General features: G+C 40.3%; 1 protein-coding gene across 4 annotated transcripts in view; it reads right to left on the reverse strand.

Moving 5' to 3' along the window:
* The window catches only part of nhsl3 (NHS like 3), a 46,905-nt gene that overhangs the window by 9,552 nt on the left and 17,400 nt on the right, over positions 1-19,953 (reverse strand). The window contains exon 1 of one of the 4 annotated variants that reach the window (XM_061741008.1): positions 2,663-2,893. The exons of the other annotated variants lie outside the window; for them this stretch is intronic. Within the exon in view, the coding sequence (XP_061596992.1) occupies positions 2,663-2,720 (58 nt within the window). The 5' untranslated portion in view covers positions 2,721-2,893. Of the gene's footprint in view, positions 1-2,662; positions 2,894-19,953 lie in introns of those variants that run through there. 4 annotated transcript variants of the gene reach the window in all.

The following is a 19,953-nucleotide window of genomic DNA, read 5'->3' on the forward strand; positions in this document are numbered from 1 at the left end:
CGCACTACCACCTGCCGCAGGTGCGTGTTTAGCTGTACACCTTTTAACGCATCACACCCATCAAATCTTCTCGGTCAAGTTTGGTGGACAGATGTCTCAGCCTGGTCTGGCCTTTAGCAGTAAGCTACGACCTGGCTAATCCCCCTGCAATATCCTCCTTCCATGCGAGTCCCTGCGGGATAAGATTATCTGTGCCGTCCAGCGGCAAAGATGCGGCTGGTGGACCGAACGCTATACTCTGTCAACAGGTGGGAAAGAAATAGTTTAGATTTAGCTATTTCAGTCTTACAAGTGCTTTTCTTCAGATTTGCAGCAACAAAATCAGTTGCATGGATTTCGCTTTGTAGGCAAGTGGAGGCACAAAATGAATGCCGTAAAACTTTTAATTTTATAGCTTTCATTTGTTTGTTAACAAGAGCCATTTATGTGTGCAGGGAAACACTGCAGAATAAACTCATGTCTCATATCAGACAGATGTTGATCTTTTTTTCAAAAATTGACACTGTTAAGTTACTACAAACACAACCTGGGACACGTTTTGCTTAAAACACAAGAAAACAGTACAGAACTTGTCTGTTCATAGCAGCTTGTTTTATGGGTGAGGTCAAGAACAACATATAGTTCATCTTTGGGAATGAATAAACATGATTTAGTTCAGGGGTCGGCAACCCGCGGCTCTAGAGCCGCATGCGGCTCTTTAGCGCCGCCCTAGTGGCTCCTGGAGCTTTTTCAAAAATGTTGGAAAAAAAAAAAAAAGTCCTTTTTTCCTTCTTTTTCTTTTTTTTCTCCTTTTTTTCTTCTTTTTTTCCTTTTTCCTTTTTTGATCTTGACTTGACATGACATTTCTCGATATTACGACTTTTTTCTCAAAATTTTGACTTTTTTCTCGACATTTCGACTTTTTTCTCAAGATTGTACTTCAACATTAATCTTGCCATTTCAACCTTTTTCTCGAAATTTCGACTTTTTTCTGGACATTTCGACTTTTTTCTCGAGATTGTACTTCAAAATTAATCTCGACATTTCAACTTTTTTCTCAAAATTTAGATTTTTTTCTCGACATTTCGACTTTTTTCACAAAATTTTGACTTTTTCCTCAACATTTCGACTTTTTTCTCGACATTTCAGACTTTTTTCTCAAGATTGTACTTCAACATTAATCTTGACACTTCGACTTTTTTCTCGAAATTTTTACTTTTTTCTCTAAGTGCATAATGAAAAAAAAAAAATCTCCCCCCAGTTCTAACTAATATAGAAACATGCAGCATGTGTTGTCTTCATTCTAAGGCTTATACAAGACTTTTCATTTTTTTGCAGCTCCAGACATATTTGTTTTTTGTGTTTTTTGTCCAATATGGCTCTTTCAACATTTTGGGTTGCCGACCCCTGATTTAGTTAAACTGATTGGGTCATTCAGTCTCACCCCAGCCCAGTCTTTTGCAGGGCCTACCTCTTCGGAGATTGGTGCCATATCTTTGTACTGCTCACTTCAGGGTACAACAAATGCTGTGTGAAGGTAAATGTTTTAGAGATACAGATGGAAGTCCGGTGCTTTGACTCTGATGTGGGTCTGTGATGTCACAGTGCCCTACATGCCTGAACAGCTCATTGAATTAAATGTAATGCTACTCAAAACTAGGTTTACACAAAAACAGTTTTGGGTCGGGTTATGTTAGAGTTATGTTAGGATACTTTAAAGTGTTATTAATTATACAAGTAATGGGCATGTCTGCATGCTCTGGACAGAAGCTCTTTACCATACAATCATATTTCCATATTTCCATATTTTCATGATTACATCTCTAGCTGCAGCAGTAAATGCAATGTTGTATGATGGTTTTAAGCAAAAGCAGGCATTTGTTTAACAGTGAGGAGGCAATCCCATCAAAAAATGAACAAAAACATCACAGGAAAAACAAACAAACCAAAAAAAAAACTCAAAGGGATTCACTTTAACAAAGTAACTGGGAGGGAGGCCAAGTGGCTTACATCTTAGCTAAACAAGGGTCAACATGAAGTGTCTGTTTCCCCCCTTTGTTGCCTTCAACACTGGCTCTCAGTCTCACCTGGTTAGGTAACAGTGTGCATGTGCTCGTAGTGTTTCTGTGTGTGTGTGTGTGTGCAGGTGTGTGAGGTAAGGAAACAACAATGTCCTCCTTGTGTGTCATCGTGGGAAATCTGCACCTGCATGACGCGATTTAAAAAAAACGAGGGAAGTCGGGAAGCATTTCCATCACACATAATTCTCACATGTAAGGTGCTGCGACCACCAGCGGGGTTTAATTGGAAAGGCACCCCTCTGTGAGATTCCACCAGACCCCCGCAGAAGGTTTAGGGATTTTTGGTTAATTAAGACGACCGTTTAAAAAGCCCCCAAAGCCCTTTATCTTATCAAAGAGGACCCCCGACTTATCTGGCACGCTTAGACGTCCAGACTATAGTGTGTCTGTGTCTGTGAGAGGGTACAGGCAGTTAAAGGGATCTCTTATCATATTCACATCTTTTCAACTGAAGCAAACACATATTGTTGGGTTAAAAGTTTGCAAAGGCTCAGCTAAAAACACCACAAGCTTGAATCACTCACAGTAACATGAAAGACTGTGAGTTGTGAAAGAAATAAGCACTCATTGATGATAAGGCCTCCGTGTGAGTAAGGACTTACCCTTCTTCTTGAAGACAGACAGCAGAGAATGGATGCTCTTCCTCAAATAGACAACCATGCCTACACCGGTGCCATCGCAAAGACACAATCCAATTATGGTAGTGAATCAAAACAGTCCAGCAAGTTGTAAATCAGTTTGTTGTACAGCGACGCCCTGACCTCTGAGAAAAAACTGTGAAAAGCAACAAAAAGTCCAACAGCAGTCTGACTGTTATTTACCGTAGATGCCTCTGCAGAGTGTCTGAGCGACTTGAGAAGGACAAGTGCACAATAAGATCTGGCTCTCCCAGCTGCTTTATCCCTGGGTCTGATACCCTCCTCCCTTCCCCGTGTGCTCTCTCTCTCTCTCTCTCTCCCCCCGTCTCGTCTATTTTGCCCTCAGTGGCTCTTTCCACTGTGATTCTCCCTCTTTTGTGAAATGATGGCAGTCCCTCCCCTCCTGCCAGCAAAACGGCTGTCAAAGTTTGGCTTTCAGGAGGCAGCCACCCCCGTGTCACACAATGTAGACAGACACGTGTGGAGCTGCATACGCACACACACCAGCCAGCAAGCCCCCAGTTAAACCCTCCTCCCATTCATATGTTCAAATGTATTTCAGAGCCTAGAAATAGAAGAATAAGGCCACATCTGAGGATGAGGACAAAACGAACTATAATTTGATTAAAAAGAAAGGCTTTCCTCCCAAGTCACAGTTAGATTAAAACATGCCCAGGATCCAGAGTGTGGCACACCAGGAGTTCATCCATGTGCTGTCGTGTTTCAAATTAATTTCGACTATAATAAAATATAAATCTATCTATATCTCCCGTGAAAACAGTTTTTTTTGTCATTGTCCTCTACCGCGAAGGCCCTCAGCATCTGTCTGACGCTTTGTCTCATTAACTAAGACCTACAGGGCCTGTATTTGACAGCAGAGGTTGTGTCCTAACAGTGAACAGTGAACCTCCCCTTCATCTTACTGTTTACCCTCTTCTGTAAACTGAAACACTTTCTCTCACTGTGTTGTTTCTTTCAATCCCTCCTCCTGCACATCTTTCCATCACTCTCTCCCTCTTCCTATCTGCCCCTTAGTCTCATCGTCAACAAAGGTCTAGTTTGAGTTATAAATAGCTGATGCCTCCGTTCATCATCCACAATAGTGCCGTCTGGGGATGAGTTTCTGTCTCTGTTGTTTCCTGACAAACTGCACACAGTATAACATACAACACGGAGGAGAGAAGGGGGGGAAAAAAGAAGAAAACAGATTGCCTCTCAAACATCCAACAAGTGTTGAGTATTGTTTTCCTGATGAAGGATATTTTGAGACACTCGCCCTTTGAATGGTTCTTTATTCCCCATTAAGTGGGATGGCAGGGGGCTACAGCTGGCCCACTCCAGCTGGAGGACCACGACTGAATGACTCTCCAGCGTTCACCCGCCAGTCCCTTCTCATCCAATAATGCAGGACTCCGGGGACTAAAAGGCAGAGGTGGGGATGCTAAGCTCCTCCTGTGAAGAAATCTCCACCCCACTGTCCGGGGTCAGACTGGGCATCCTGGGGTGCTGGCAGAGGCTCAGCCTCGTTTGAGCCGGCGCTGGAATAAGCTGAGGCGCTCACGAGAGCAGCTTACGACCTGGGAACTGTGCCAGAGGATTAACTCTGCCACGACCTTTACCTGTCCATTTCTTCACATTCCCTCTCATTTACGTTCCTTCCATCAGCAGCTCTCACCTGGGTTGTTCCATTTTTCTGCCTCTTTTATACCCTGACACTTTTGATCACAGTTTTCTCTAAACCATATTAACGTCTTCAACGCTGTTTTACCGATATTGGACATGCAAGACCTTTTAAGCATCAGAAAAGATCCTTGTTTCCAAAAGTCCAAAATACTCAAATTTACGGATATTGTGGGCTATCAAACAGCGCAAATAATGTTCAAAGCAAAAAATTATCTGTTACCAACAAATATACAGAAATTATTTAGTATTCATGAGGGAAGATATGGTTTAAGGGGCAAAAGTAATTTTAATGTCACATTAATACGCACAAACAGGAAAGGTTTTTGTGTTTCAGTCAGCGGGGTGAGGCTATGGAACAAGTTTTCAATGGAATTAAAGCAATGTCCAAATATTAAACCGTTTAAAATAAAATACAAAGATATTATTTTTCAGAGGTACAGGGATGAGCAAAATGCTTGGGTGCAATGATACAGTGTTTATTTTTTATTTATCTATTTTTATCCTTATTTTCTTACACTAGTCAGTAGCTTATGTTGCTACAATGTTTTTATTGTCTTGTTTTGATTGTTTTTGTTTTTTTATTTTTATTTTAATTTTAATTTTTATTTATTTTAATTTTAATTTTTTTTATTATGTTTGCATAATGTTATGTTCGCATGTGTTAGCTAGTCATAGTTAAGGAGAGGGGGTGAGAGTTTATAAGTTTTACTTCTTCTCACTCCCTTTCGAATATGTACTTTGTTATGTCTCATGTTAAGGCGATTGTCTTATTTTCTTTCTTTTTTTATATGATTCATATTCGAAATAAACACTACTACTACTACTACTACTACTACTTGTTTCACTGTGACTTCTCGTTTCCACAACCAGTCCCTTAAACACAGACCTTGTGTGCAAGGTTTGGGCTTCTCTGGCTCAGCCCATGCACCCTCCTGTTGTTAACCAAGACCCCTTGTATCAATATTCATTAGAAGACCTGAAGAGCTACCATCTGGTCCTGGGGGAGAGGCAGAGGGGGCTTTGTGTGCCTTTGATGCAGCTCAAACATGTCATTCCCCTGCATGAGCAGAAAGGAGTACATCATCAAAAAGGAACTAAAGCATCAATTTATCCAAATGTATACATTTGCACGTCAAAGCAAAAACCTTTGAAAGAAACCAGTATGTGCCTTTAACAGTAAAATGAATTATTGCTTTGTTGAGTCAAATGAGGTTTAGAGAGCCAAATAGAGGGGGGTCGGGGCCATTTAAAGAAAATATCTAATGTATTCAATATGGAAGCAATTCTGCACCATAATTCAAATTAAAATGGATTAGCAAAAATGCTTTTTTATTTTAAGAATAAAGCTGCATTTTTTGACTAATAAATAAAATTAATAATAACTTATCCCAACTGCATTTTCATTTTCCTCTTCACCATTGCTCCTTCTGTGACTTAATTAAAATGATAAAGAAAAGGACATTGTGGTTGGACAGAGGCAACATTCATGCATTTACGTCTCTTTATTTCTGAGTTATTGACCGCAGAGGTGGGAATCTGCAAAGCTACTAATCCAATTTATTTTGAATTATAGTGAATTATATACTTCCATAATTCAAGAACTTTAGGTCACATGCATCATTTCAACAGTTCTGCACAAACCTTCATGTACAGTAAACATACACAAATGTGCCCACATGGAACCCGAATCACAACTTCTAAGAAGGGAAGACTGCAGGATGTCACAGAAAAAGACACATACGTGACCTCTGAATGAACACACATTCAGAGGTTACCAGTACCTTTACAAGGGACTCGGACAGCCACGGAACAGCGATAAAGTACCCTTTTCCATTTTAAAAACATACACCAAATCTGTGCAATTAAAGAGGAAATTGAGCACTTGCACCTTTTGATTGCCAATCACAAGAAGATCAAACCATCAGCATGGACGATAAACATGCAGCTAAAGCTGTGACACACTCAGTTGCAGAGCTAATATAAATAAAAGAGTTTTCCTGGTGAGTGATTAACTCCTCGTGTGCAACGAAGAGAGTTATGGCTACTGCTCAGGGACAAATTAAACAGCCTCTGGCTGTTACATTTCCGTGGCTTGTAGTCATGAGCAACGGCACTGAAAGCAGCATTTTGTGTCTGCAATCACTTCCTGTGATGATATAAATGAACCAATTTTATTGTATTAAAGGAAACTCTGCATGTGTATTTTGATAACAGAAACAAAGAAGATTTGTTTTTGTCATTCTAGCATGATAGACCAGGAAATTTGATTCCTAAAATTCTTAATGGCCTTCCCTCTTTTGCATCATGTAAGAAAAAGCCATGTTGCAATATTTTAATTTATTTAATTTAATAATTTATTATTTAATAATTTGAAGTATTAGTAGAGCAAACAAAAATAATTCCAACTGACCGACCAAACCTGTGATGAAATCTGTGGTTGAATGTTGTTTATAAACTAATTTGATGCAAAGGAATTATTTACTCAAAAGCAAATTCTGTCTTTTTTTTTAAACATAAAGCAAATATCTCATTGTTAAAGGGGCAGATGTGGACATCATCTCTCAGTATGAAACGACTTGGCAGTGGCTGCTCTACATCATTCTTTGAACACACCCATGTAACTTTATCCTCCACTAGAGGACGCTAACTGAGCTCTGACTCCTCCTGGACGACCAGCATGAGACTGCAAAAGCCGCAGGTCATTTGACAATGAGATGAGGATGTTTACTGTTGGCCAGCTTGTATTGATGCTGAAGAGAGAGGAGACAAATGTGAAATATGACTCCAAGTGAGCTGAGCAGGTCTAAACCTGACACATACACCCCCCACACTCAGAAAAGGTGAACCCTTACCCACCCGGGCAGCATTAACTCATCTCATGTCCTCAGCTCATCCTCTCATTTGCTGCACATGAAGGGCAACAAAGGGAAGGGTGCACTACCTTTGCTATGAGATCAATGACGGTGTCAGGCGAATATTAGAGCCACTCAACCATGATCGAGTATAGGATTTCCACATCATTCAACTGTAAAATGCCACTGATCAGCCGGAGTCCGGTTACTGTGAGCCTGCCGGTTCACCAGAAACACGGTGGGGTTGATAGGAAGACGGCAATAAAGTAAAACAGGAGCGAGCTCAGAGTACTGGAGCCTCGTCAAGTGGACCAACAAAACCTGAGTGGCTGCACACACGTCAGTAAAACACAAGAGGACAACAGTCTCTTGCTGTATAAAAAACGTGCAGATGTTGAGGACGATGGAGAATATTAAACAGCTTCATCCTTCAAAAATGTTTTACTTTGCCACAGTTTGTCCCATCCGCCTTTTCCTTCTTGAAGTAAATGTAGAGAGGGTTCAAATGTGACCATCGAGGAATCTCCAATTGCCCGAACACGCATACACACACACACACACACACGCACACACACACACACACGCATATGGGTGTCATTATTCAGCTCGTTGCTCTGCCCTGATTTGTATTCAGCGGCTGCTGTGGCGGAGTTGAGTTATGAGCTCTCTGCCACTGAGAGGTGTAGTATTAACTAGAGAGGGAAAAAGAGAGCACTAACCCCTGTACAAAGATGCAGAAGAATGTTTTGTGTATCCTGTTATAATCATGTAGGGTCCTCTGTTAAGCTGGCCGATTAAAATGGAACAGAAATTGTCACAGAGGATCATGGAGTAAACAAAAATAAAAAAAAAACATGTAAAACTTGTAATACAGGACGCCAAAGTTGCTGGGGAGGTGAAACTGGGGCAAAGGACAGGACAGAGGAAGGTGAGTACGGAGAAACTGGGAGGGGGGCAGGGGGCACAGGAAGGACATAAATCACTGCCTACAATAGCCATCAGTACCCTTGAGCACCTCCATATTTGATTTCCTCATTGTGAGGCACAAGTGAGAGGAGTGAGATCGAAAGCGGGAGATGGTGGTAAATACTGTAGGTAAAACAGAAATAACGTATTTTCTGGACTATAAGCTGCACCTGTATATAAGCCGCACCCGCTCTATTTCTAAAAAAATAATAAAAAAAAGATATACAAGCCGCACCTGTATATAAGCCGCATCCGCTCTATTTAAAAAAAAAAAAGATATGCAAGCCGCAGATATTTATGTTGTTAGATTAGATATTTACTACATGTACAGAAGGATTTTTAACTGTAAATGATGTACATGTTTGTACCTAAATAGATCCTTTCCCAACAGTGTCTTTTAACACGGCAGCAACTCTGCTGATTAAAACGGGACAGAACCAAGAGAAAATAACCGTTATTTATTTATCTATTTATCTGTTTGAAATCTGCTTCTACCTACTTCTATCTGCTAAAGAAGAAGTAGCGTATTCTTCTTTGCATTTATTTTGTCTTAGTTTTGATTGTAATACCGGTTAGAGCGCCCCGAGCGGTGGAAGAAAAATCCACAGAATAGCCGCACCTTTGTATAAGCCGCATGGTTGAAAACCTATGAAAAAAGTAGCGGCTTATAGTCCAGAAAATACGGTAGTCAGGAAGATGCAGTCCTACAATAAAAATGCTATGAGCATCTGCGATGGAGGCCCGGAGGCCCGGAGGCCCTCAGGCTGAGGTCATTAGGCTGACTGTCGGCTAGCCGAGGGTCAGTCAGAGCTCCAGCTAACCTTGTTTCAGCTCCCGCCGTCATTTGAAATGTTGTTTTGGTAGATGAGGATGGATGGACAAATTTGATTGTAATCAGTAATCGGTAACGCAAGTTAACTTCATACTTAAGCACAAGGTAAGCCAATCAAAAACAGCTAGCCGGTGGCGACAGTTGCTATGATTATTTGTTCTGCTCATTTACCCAATTTCAGATAAACTGGGGTTGTGGGTGTCAGCGCCTGCCAATGTGGTGCCATTCAGAGCCCCAAAAAACAGGCTTCAAACTAACTCTTCATCGAACTGGTGAATGACATCACCAAAGTATAGCCCCCTTCTTTTTATACATAATATGATCGCCACATGTTATAGATTTCTTCACCATTAACAGCTTCCTTTTCTTCTTCTGTATTCATGTACTCCATGTTCCAAATTATGATGTAAATAACCTACTTTGATGTTCCTAACTAGTTAATGCAAATCCGTTAGACCCAATGATAACGGTGTTTTTTGCAAAAATAATAAACTTACAATGCACTGTTCCAAATTATTATGCACAATAGGGTTCCAAAACATTTTATTGGTTGTACAAAAACTTAAAATGGTTATTTGTTGAATTTGCAGCATTCAGAAGTCATATTTACTGAAATCCAAAGCTATTTCAATCACAAACATCTTAACAGGTCAAGTTACATTTGAACATAGGACTATTATTTGATAGCAGTGTCACAATTCTTGCATCCATTTTACTTTTTGTAGGGTTTCTGCTTGAACCGCTTTGCAGGATGTCAGAATAGCCTCCCAGAGCTGCTGCTTGGATGTGAACGGCCTCCTTCCCTCATAGATCTTTTTCTTGAGGATGGTCCAAAAGGTTGTCAATAGGGTTGGGGTCAGGGGAGGATGGGGGCCACACCATGAGTTTCTCTGCCTTTAGGGCCATCATAGTCGATGATGCAGAGGTATTCCTTGCAGCATGGGATGGTGCATTGTCATGCTTGAAGATGATTTGTAATGAATACACGGCCTTTTTGTAACATGGAAGAAAGTGGACTGTCAGAAACTTCTCAGAGGTCATTACCACACCACCAGGGACCCTAAAGGGCCCAGCAGCTCTCTCCCCATGATTTAGGCCCAAAACACGACTCCACCACCTCCTTGGTGACATCTTGTTGGGACACGGTGACCGTCCACCAACCATGCACTACAGTACTTCCACCTGGATCATCAAGGGATGAACGGCACTCAGTGAATAAGACAGCTTGAAAACTGTTTCTCATGTATTTACTGGGCCCACTGCAGCCATTTCAGATTGTGAGTATTGGTTAGGGGTGGCTGCAAAAAAGGTTTATGCATAACTGCAAACCTCTGGAGGATCCTACACCTTGATGTTCGCACGTGTCCACCAGATTCAAACTCCTGTTTGTTGCTTTGTGTTGGCATTTTAGCAGCTGCCCTCTTAATCCACCGTATTTGTCTGACAGAAACCTTCCTCATTGTACTTTTACCTGCATAAACCCATGTGTGCTCTGAATCTCCCACACATCTCTTAACAGTACAATAATCCCGTTTTTGTCAAATATCTAAGGTTTTCAGACCTTGTCCAAAGCTTAAACTACTTTCCAGTTTTTGGCATCAGACAAACCCTTTTTCTTTCCCGTATTGCTTGAAAATGGCGGTCAGCTTGATGTGGAACCCCCTTCTTTAGTAGTTTTTCCTTTACCTGGACTCACCTGGCAAACTAACTATCACATGCGTCTGACATTGATTTCAATGATCCAAAGAGCCCTGAGACACAATACCATCCATGAGTTTAATTGACAAACAAAAGATTTAATCTTTATGACATTTACAGAAAATTTGCAAATTAATTTGGAACACAGTGTACACATAAAATAAAATGAATAAATACATATTTAATTCTGCTTAATTATTTCATACCTTTATTTTTTTTTCTTATTTATATATTTTTTTTGTTATTTTTTTTGCTTTTTTCCCAGCCAAGTCATTGTTTTCCCTTTATATTCAGCTCTGAGTTAACGGGAGTTCAGCAACCTCCGATTTCCCTCTCGAACTCAGGTTGGAATACAAATTTACAGTTTCCGCTTTATGGACTTTGTAAAATTGTGCAAGAAGGGAACCTGAAATGTGGAAGAATCTCTTTCTGTATGCATTCAAGATGAAAAATAAGTATTATAGAGTTAATATTCGATAAACAAGGACTAAAATTGAAGTTTGTTCCAACATCTGTAAGATACCAATAAAGTTCTTGTTGTCATCACAGAATCTGCTGCAAAACTGAACGTTTGCTTCTGTTTTCAAAATGTAGTTAGATGCTGTTTTCTTGCTCAATCAATGATGCTTCTTCAGTGAGAATCTGGTGACTGGAGTCTGTGTGAGAATAGAAATCTGTTTGCATTATTCAAGAAGCCGGTCTGAGATGATTAGAGGTTTGTGACGCGACACATTATCTTTCTGGAATTAACCCATCAGAAGATGGCTACAGTGATGGACATGGTCAGACACAACATCAAGGGGAATGCTGAAGTGGTAGAAAGATGCAGAGATGTGTCAAGATAAAATCCCCTGCAGCATGACCCCCAGGCTGAATCACTGATGCCAGGCAGGATGGAATTCAATTTTTTCAATTTAAAACATTTTTTGAGTCTGTGTAAATAGCCACAGTTCACAGAAATGATCAAATCCAGCTGTAGACTACAGTAAGAGAATTGTCAGTAGAAGTTGTCGTGTCACAGGTTATATTTTAGTGACAAAAGCTGAAAATGATGTCACCTAAGAAAAGACATCTTAGTTTATAAACACTAGTTTACTTGTGTTTTAGTTCCTTCCAACAGAGATGCAAGTACAGAGGAGTGAGGGTGTGAGCACAGGAAAAGAAAAATTGCAACAGCTTGATGTTGCAAAGTATTTTGAGATTATGGGAGTTGTTATCCATCCATCCATCCATCCATCCATCCATCCATCCATCCATCCATCCATCCATCCATCCATCCATCCATCCATCCATCCATCCATCCATCCATCCATCCATCCATCCATCCATCCATCCATCCATCCATCCATCCATTCTGTGCAGCATCATGGGGGTCTCAGCCTGTCTCAACTGTCCCTGGTACCCCTGGACAAGGTCACCAGTCCATTGCAGCAAAAATTACATTTGAAATGGAGTCGAGGTGCAGCCCAGTACCATTATCTCAAGGCCAAAACATTAAAGCTAAAAATAAAAAAAGTAAAAGCATGTTAAAGAGTGTTATAACTAAATATATTAGCTTGTATATACAGTACATTTCCCACATCTTAATAACATATAAAAATATAATGTCAATGAATTTGCCCTCTGATTAATGTGTTAGAAAATAGGAACCACAAAAATGTATTTAAAAAAAGGCTAAGCAAAAGTTCTGAAATGTAGGTGCAGAGGATATCTTTCTCCATGCAATCCCCCAATCAAAGACTTTACAAACGTATTGTACATTATAACAAATGTTATAAACAACAACTACGGTACAACAAAAAACACAAAAACTGCATCTGACCAGCAGCAGCAGTAACGAGATATGACAACACTGACGGGTGATCACACACAACAGCCGCGTAAACATCCCGGACACAATGTAGAAGTCAACAAAACATAAAACCTTTTTCATACCTATAATCTCGTCTACCAAGATTATAGAGATGTGTATATGTATGAACATGGAAACAGAGGTCACACAGCTGATCTCAACACACTCAAATGTTCAACTTCAGTTGCTCTTCAGAACAATACTCACTCTAGCATGAATGGAGATCAACAAGCACCGGTGCCTGGATATTCATATAGAGCTATGTCTTGTTATCACTCGGAGATAAATAAATCCTATTTTTGCTGAAGTCTTTAATCCTAACCAGAAAAAGGCTTAAACCTGAGCTGAGGTGAGTGACGGCACCTCAGGACCCTCTGTGAGGGCGCGCAAACACGGAGCTAAACTTAGCTGAGTGTAAAAATAGCAACTGTCACTCTTTTCCTAATTATCCCTCTCTGACTCTCTCCATCCTGCTTTTTCCCCTCCCAGCCTGGTGATGGGATTGTGGGAAAGTTTCCAGAGAAGCTGCATTTTACCGCTTGTCATTCCAACTGAAAAAGCTTTTTGAGGGCAAAACTGAAGCTGTGCAAACAGAGATACAGACGCGGATGTTTCCCTGCAGACGTACAAGTCATTCAGTGTTCACTGTAAAATTAGATAATAAATCTATTTATTACCAACTGGTGAGTGAGCGCAGGAGTCCCGTGGGTGACCCTGGAAAATCAGAACCGAATTAATGAAGCAAAGGCCTCAAACAAGAAGCAAGAAAAGGAAAACTGATAGAAAGCAGACAAGAACAAAGGTAAAGCACCCTGCATATAACTATCCAGAAGAGTCACGGCAGCAGAAAACTGATAAAAACATAACTATATAGAGACTATATGGAGTGATGTATCCCAGATGATGTTCCTTTGGGAAACAAAAAAAAAGAAACAGGTGCTTCAGGTCATTTGAGGCCTCATATCCCTGATGGTGGATGGTCGAATTAAGAGTGATTGATGAGTTAATCAGAGACCAACAGCCTCCCTGAAGGCTCATCTCCAGCAGGACGGGATGGGACACGTCTGACGCCCCCATGTCTGACTCCTCCTTTCTTTTTAAATACTCTTTGAGTGAAGTCAAACAGGTTTGTTTTTAGTTGAAGTAAACACAAAACATTCTTGGTGCAAAAAAATGTCCATTAAAAGAAATTGCCTCACTATTGTTTTTACAGTCTTCAGTTATTGTTGACAAGAGATCATAAAAGGGATTACATCAGCTAAACGTGTTTTGCAGAGTTAAAGTAGGAGCTCCCAGATCTGTCACGGCTCATAAGGAGACCTGTAGCTCTACCGAGTTAAAGCCGCTGGAAGGAGATTTTGCAACTTTTAGTTCAGGGAAGTCCCCATATATGCGTGACATGATGTCTGCTGTAGCTCCGTGAACTAGTTTCGTCATTGGTGACATCATGCCATAAAGCAATACACAGTTTGAGATTGAGATTGAGATTCAGATACGTTTTATTGTCATTGAGTCAGCGGCCTGACACAACGAGATTTGTTCCAGTACAGCATGTCCGAGAGAACAAAAAAGAGACAAAACATATGACAACATAGGACATGGGTAGACAGGTGCTGAGGCTGCAGCCCGTAAGCACCGCCCTTATCATTAGCTGAGAAAGGATGATCATGGGGGGGGCAATCGAGACAATCGAGCTGGGGAATCCAAAGTTACTTTTGATTATAGTATGGACTGGAGACTGCGAAAGCTTTAGGATGTCTCTTTAAATTAAACTCAAACTCATATGTTAACATTAAAACTTACATGAGCACAAGGTAACAGAGAAAAGGTCACCCTGAAGGTTATCCTTGCATGCCCGACATGCATGCTGAGTTGCTGAGCATGTGGTATTCAAATATTGAGGAAGAAAAGTATGGAGCTAGAACAGTCTCATAATTGACAAATGAACAGGACAAGTTTTACAAATGCACAGACCGATTTGCAAATACACACACCGTTTCACACGTGCACAGGACAAGTTTTACAAATACCTTCCGTGTTAAAAAAAACATATTTGTAGATCGTGGGACGTCAGAGGAGTCTCAAAAGTCACAGACAAATCCAGCGCAGCTCACAGACAAAAAAACGTTTGTAAATCAGGTTATATTTGTGTGTGCATCAAAAATACATTGTATATCTTGTACTACGCACGTGTGAATTGTTCTGTGCACGTGTGAAACGGTGTGTGTATTTGCAAATCTGTCTGTGCATTTGTAAAACTTGTTCTGTGCATTTGTGTATTATGAGACTGTTCTAGCTCCATAGAAAAGCGTCGTTTTAAGACAGACTGGTATGTGTCTTAATGAACTGGTCCACATTTTGAGGTTTTGTGTGTAGATCTAATGTGGAGTGAAGCTGTTAGTTCATTTAAGCCAGCCTCCTCAAAGTGCCTCAAAATCCTGAACTTTCGGTGGTCCTGCTACTTCTGCCAACAGTAGAAGAGACAGCGCTGAGGATGGGTGAGATACAGAGCAGATAAAGACAACAGACAGTAAAACAGAGCTGCCAGAACAGCTAAGCAAAGAGCAAGAAGGCAAGGAATCAGTCACATGGCAACGACAATGAGTTAGAGTAGCTGAGTTTAAAAAAAGACAGGGATTCATTTCCACTCCAAGTGGTTTCATAAATTTCCTTTTGAATCCAAAACATTTGTCTTGGATTGGAAGGAGGCTGTGCTTTGACTGACTCGGCCGATGATAAGCACCCAGCAGTGGTCGTCGCAAATAAAGATCCACATGCTCTTTGTTTCAACCACAAATCTTCAGAATTGGAGGCATGAAGAAAATGCTGGCATATTTAGAAACTATTAAAACTCCCAGCCTCTTTAACCCTTTCTCATTTACAGTCATGACGCAAAGTTCAAATGACAAGGTCTGGTTTTTCTCATTCATTACTGAAAAAAAATACGTCTGAATCTGGCTGTCCTTTTAACCAGAGCGCGATTTGCCTCTACAATATGCCTCTGGAAATAAACAAGATTAAGTTTCTTTTTTTTTTTTTTCCCCAGACATGAACTTCCCTGTGACACAATCGTCCACTGTTCTGGACTTGACCCGGCCCTTCAGTGCATCACCGTGAATGAATTGAACTGAGCTAACGAGCCAGTAGCTGCTGCCACGCTGGAGAAACAGATACAGAAGCGCTTTACATCTGTCCGTCTATACTGAGGTGTGGCGTGGTGAGATCAGCATACTGTAAATCATCTATACAATACCAGACACATTACACTTACACAGACTGGTTATGCGGTCTAACACATGTAACTATAACACACATCTGCGTGAAAGCAATAGTGTTCATGAACAATGTACGTCTAATAATGTGCATGTGTGAGAGAGATTTACAGAGAATGAGTATAGTGTGTGTCTGTGTTAACTTGTGCGACTCCTGCACATAGAAAACAACAACTCATTCTCCAAACCGAGTTCTCGTTAAAGTCCCAGAAACAAATTCTTCCTCCTTATTCTTCCTCAGTGAAATCCCATTGTACCGAGCAAATAGCCTAAGCCACTCTTTTGTACACGAGTCAAAAGCGCTTCAACCGAGTCACTATGGAAACACTTGTAAATCCGTGGAAAATAAAGACAGCATGTTTGAATAAACCTTGGATTCGATGAAAAAGAGACATCTACAAGTTATTTTGACAAGTTTTCGAGTAAAAAAAGTTTAGCTTGGAAAAATGTGAACCCCAGCGATACATGAAATGCGGTCACAAGTAAACAAAGAGTCGTACTCTATAAACCTGGTCTGTTTTTTTTGGACAAATATTTTGGAACATTACAGTATTTTTAGCCTTTGTTTGATCGATAACCCCGAATGCAGCCAGTAACTGTGATTTGAAACATCTGAAATGATTCCGCAGAAAAACTAAATCTGTCTCGTTGTCTCTAGGAGCTACACCAAGACTGACCGCAGATATTAGATTTTTGGAGAATGGTTTTTCTCTTTACTTCTCTAATCAGAGCCAGATCATGCAGAGAAAAGCAATTACTGTGGCTTATAAACCAGATTTCTTTAAACTGCACCACAAGTCTAAATTAACTCTTTGACATGGGCTGTAAAGACCCCTTTGATTCCCAGTAAAACTTGATTTTATTGACGTGTGATGTTACTTTCTTTTTCAGGCTTGTCAGGGGTTTCACATTACAGATTGGACACAGTGACATAGGGAAATTCAGCTTAATGGTGGCACAAAAACATGCAATTGTTATATTATTGAAAACATAAAGCAGTTTTTAATCCTCATACATCTCTAACTCAAACAATAACCAGTAACTGGCAGCTCTGCATGCTTGTGTGCACAGTATTCAAAAGAATGGCCTGACATTTTAATTAAATTATACAGGAAGTCAATGGCCTGAGTGCCATTATAGAGCAATCCACCGTCCGTCTGTACCAGAGACTGGTGGACCAGAGCAATGTCTGTTGGTGGAGCGTTATATAAAATAAATGCTATTTGAACTTACACGTAATAATGTAATTATTCAGATTTTTTTGACAATTTTGCATTAAATATCAAATGTATTCCCCCTTTCTGAAAATCAAAGCCACATGTATTTTTATTTTGACCACCTGAGGATGAAGCAACACACTCTCTCGACACCCGGCTAGCAGGGCTTGATCCCAGGAGCAGTTAACAATGCAGTTCCTTGACTGAACACTAGGGGCTGGCTCCAAATGTGAGTCAATCTCCACAGACCTCCATGTTAAAATGTCCATCCTTACAGTAAAAATACATTTTGGAAGCCTGATACACAAGAGGTTTTGGTCTCTTTAGAATTGTTATACACTTCTTTGGATAACATTATATAGAACCCCAAATTTATGCATAATTGTGGGTAGGGTTGCCACCTTTCAGAAATAGAAATAAGGGACGCCCTGATTTCAGCAGCGCAGGAGCCAAAAAAAAGCCCCTAAACTTTATTTTATATGAAAAAACAAAATGCTTTGATTTAAAGTTTAAAGTGCTTTAATAGCATTGAACTTGCATGACTGTACAGACAGCCAACCATACTAGCAACTGAAATATCCTCCTATGATATGTATGTCCACATCAGCCCAGATGTATAATATAGCCTGCAGGTGAAGAATATGGTGTAAAAGTTAATTTATTTCAATAATTTAACTAGAATATGGTGTAAAAGTTAATTTATTTCAATAATTCAACTAGAATATGGTGTAAAGGTTAATTTATTTCAATAATTCAACCAGAATATGGTGTAAAAGTAAATTTATTTCAATAATTCAACTAGAATATGGTGTAAAAGTTACTTATTTCAATAATTCAACTAGAATTTGGTGTAAAGGTTAATTTATTTCAATAATTCAACTAGAATATGGTGTAAAAGTTAATGAAAATACGGTACAAATCGCGTCCTGTATTAGTTCAATACGGGACGCAACATTTTTTTCTCAAATAAAGGACAATTCCGTATTTTACGGGACGGGTGGCAACCCTAATTGTGGGTAGGATTTCTTTTTTTTTTTTTGAGTGACAACACTCATAGGCTACTGTAGTCCATCCATCCATGATCTTTACCTGCTCCTTCTTATTTAGGGTCACAGGTGTGTCCTGGAGCCTCTCCCAGCTCCGCTCAGCACACTCTGGACAGGTCACCACTCCATCACAGGAACACATATTAACAAAAAACCTCACACTCTTTCCTGTGACTGTGAGAGAAAGCTAAAGTAAAAACCGGAGAAAAACCCCAACAAGCACAGGGAGAACATGCAAACTCCACACAGACAGACCACTGGACCGGGAGCAGTGAAATCACTGTGCTGCCCATTACATCGCAATCCATGGTGTTAATGGTTAGTTCTCCCCTCTTTAGCTACTTAGCACTTAGCATTTTTGATGAGCTTAGCATTTTAGCTGGAATTGAGTGACTAACTAAACCTCCAACTGCTATGAACGGAGCACCAAAGACATAGCTCAAAATAATAATTTAATATGTCAGGCTTTACAGGGTTAAAAACACATTTTTCTCACTTGAACTGAGCTTCTTTTTACAGACATAAGCCTCTCAATCTGGCAGTAGATCAGTGAAAATGATTCATTCTTGAGATCCAATGGCTAAAAATTGTTACACAAAATTTAGGGCCAGAAAAGTCTAACCACAATTGTATGTTGTTAAAAATGTCTTTTCCTTGAAGGGCAATATAAAATCCAAATTCCTTCTGCTGAGTAGGATGGGAGAGCAGGATGGATGACGAAGGAAGAGACGTGTTTTTATCTCCGAAGAACATGGAGTCACTTAACTTCAGTAGATCATAAAGTGATGGCATCTTTGAAAATTTGATGACGGATACTGCAACAAGCAAAGTCTGGCAGTACCGGGCTTTAGAGATAAGCTATGCAACAGAGCTTTTCACTCCCCTTTACACTGAAAGGTTGTAGACTGAGAAACAGCTGTAGGTGGAGACGAAGGGCAGATTCAAGAAAACTTCTGCTTAATTCTCTTAATTCTGTCACAAAGAATCTCCTGTGAGAGGAGAAACTAAGAGTGACGCAGGTGCATCTCAAACATGAGACACACCTGGGTCCATGGGAATATGTGAAGCTTGGGAGAGCTGATTCATCAACGGAACACGGCAGATTAGTACTGGAGGGTGAGACCGGAGGAGGCGTAGGAGGGATAGCTAGAAAAGATGAAAAGTCATCCTTTCCTTATCCAACTGTGCGTTGCCTAAGCTCATCTGCTGGGAATCCATGACTTTGACAGCGGCCCACAGTAAACGGGATCTTCAAAGAAGAACGTGCCTTAACCCAGCTTACAGAAATGAAAGAAGCTTATAGGCGAGCTTTACTCAATAGGATAATGGAATATGTAATATCACACCCCATCCAAGACTGTTTCATTGTAATGAAGGGGGGAAGAAATATCTTCTGCATGCCTTGTTCAAAAATGATGCTTCCGACCATACAGCATCTTCCTTCCTTTTTCTGTGCACATTATGATCTTTAGACTATTGCCTTCAATACATCCTACCTCTTCAATTATGTTACTGATTATCACTTTTTTCTATTTTTGCAACTGTTTTTCTTCTCTCTTCATTGTCGGTGGTGAGCAGCGTAAAACCTATTGCATCCACTATTTTCAAATTCTGGAAGATAAATAACTGGCCAGTGATCCAAGGTCAAGAACACGGCTACATAAATAACAGGAAGTGGAGAGGAGGACAGAGGGAGCTCAAAGCCAAGTGGGGGAGGTTTCAAGGATATGCATTGATATTTCAGGTTTGCAATAGTAGAGTTTTATCAAACAGCTTGTTTGATGTCTCATCTCAGCACAGACAAACTCTGAACCAGGCCATCCCGTGATGAGACTCA

The sequence above is a fragment of the Cololabis saira genome, chromosome 15 (genome assembly GCF_033807715.1).
Source record: "Cololabis saira isolate AMF1-May2022 chromosome 15, fColSai1.1, whole genome shotgun sequence".
NCBI lineage: Eukaryota > Metazoa > Chordata > Actinopteri > Beloniformes > Belonidae > Cololabis > Cololabis saira.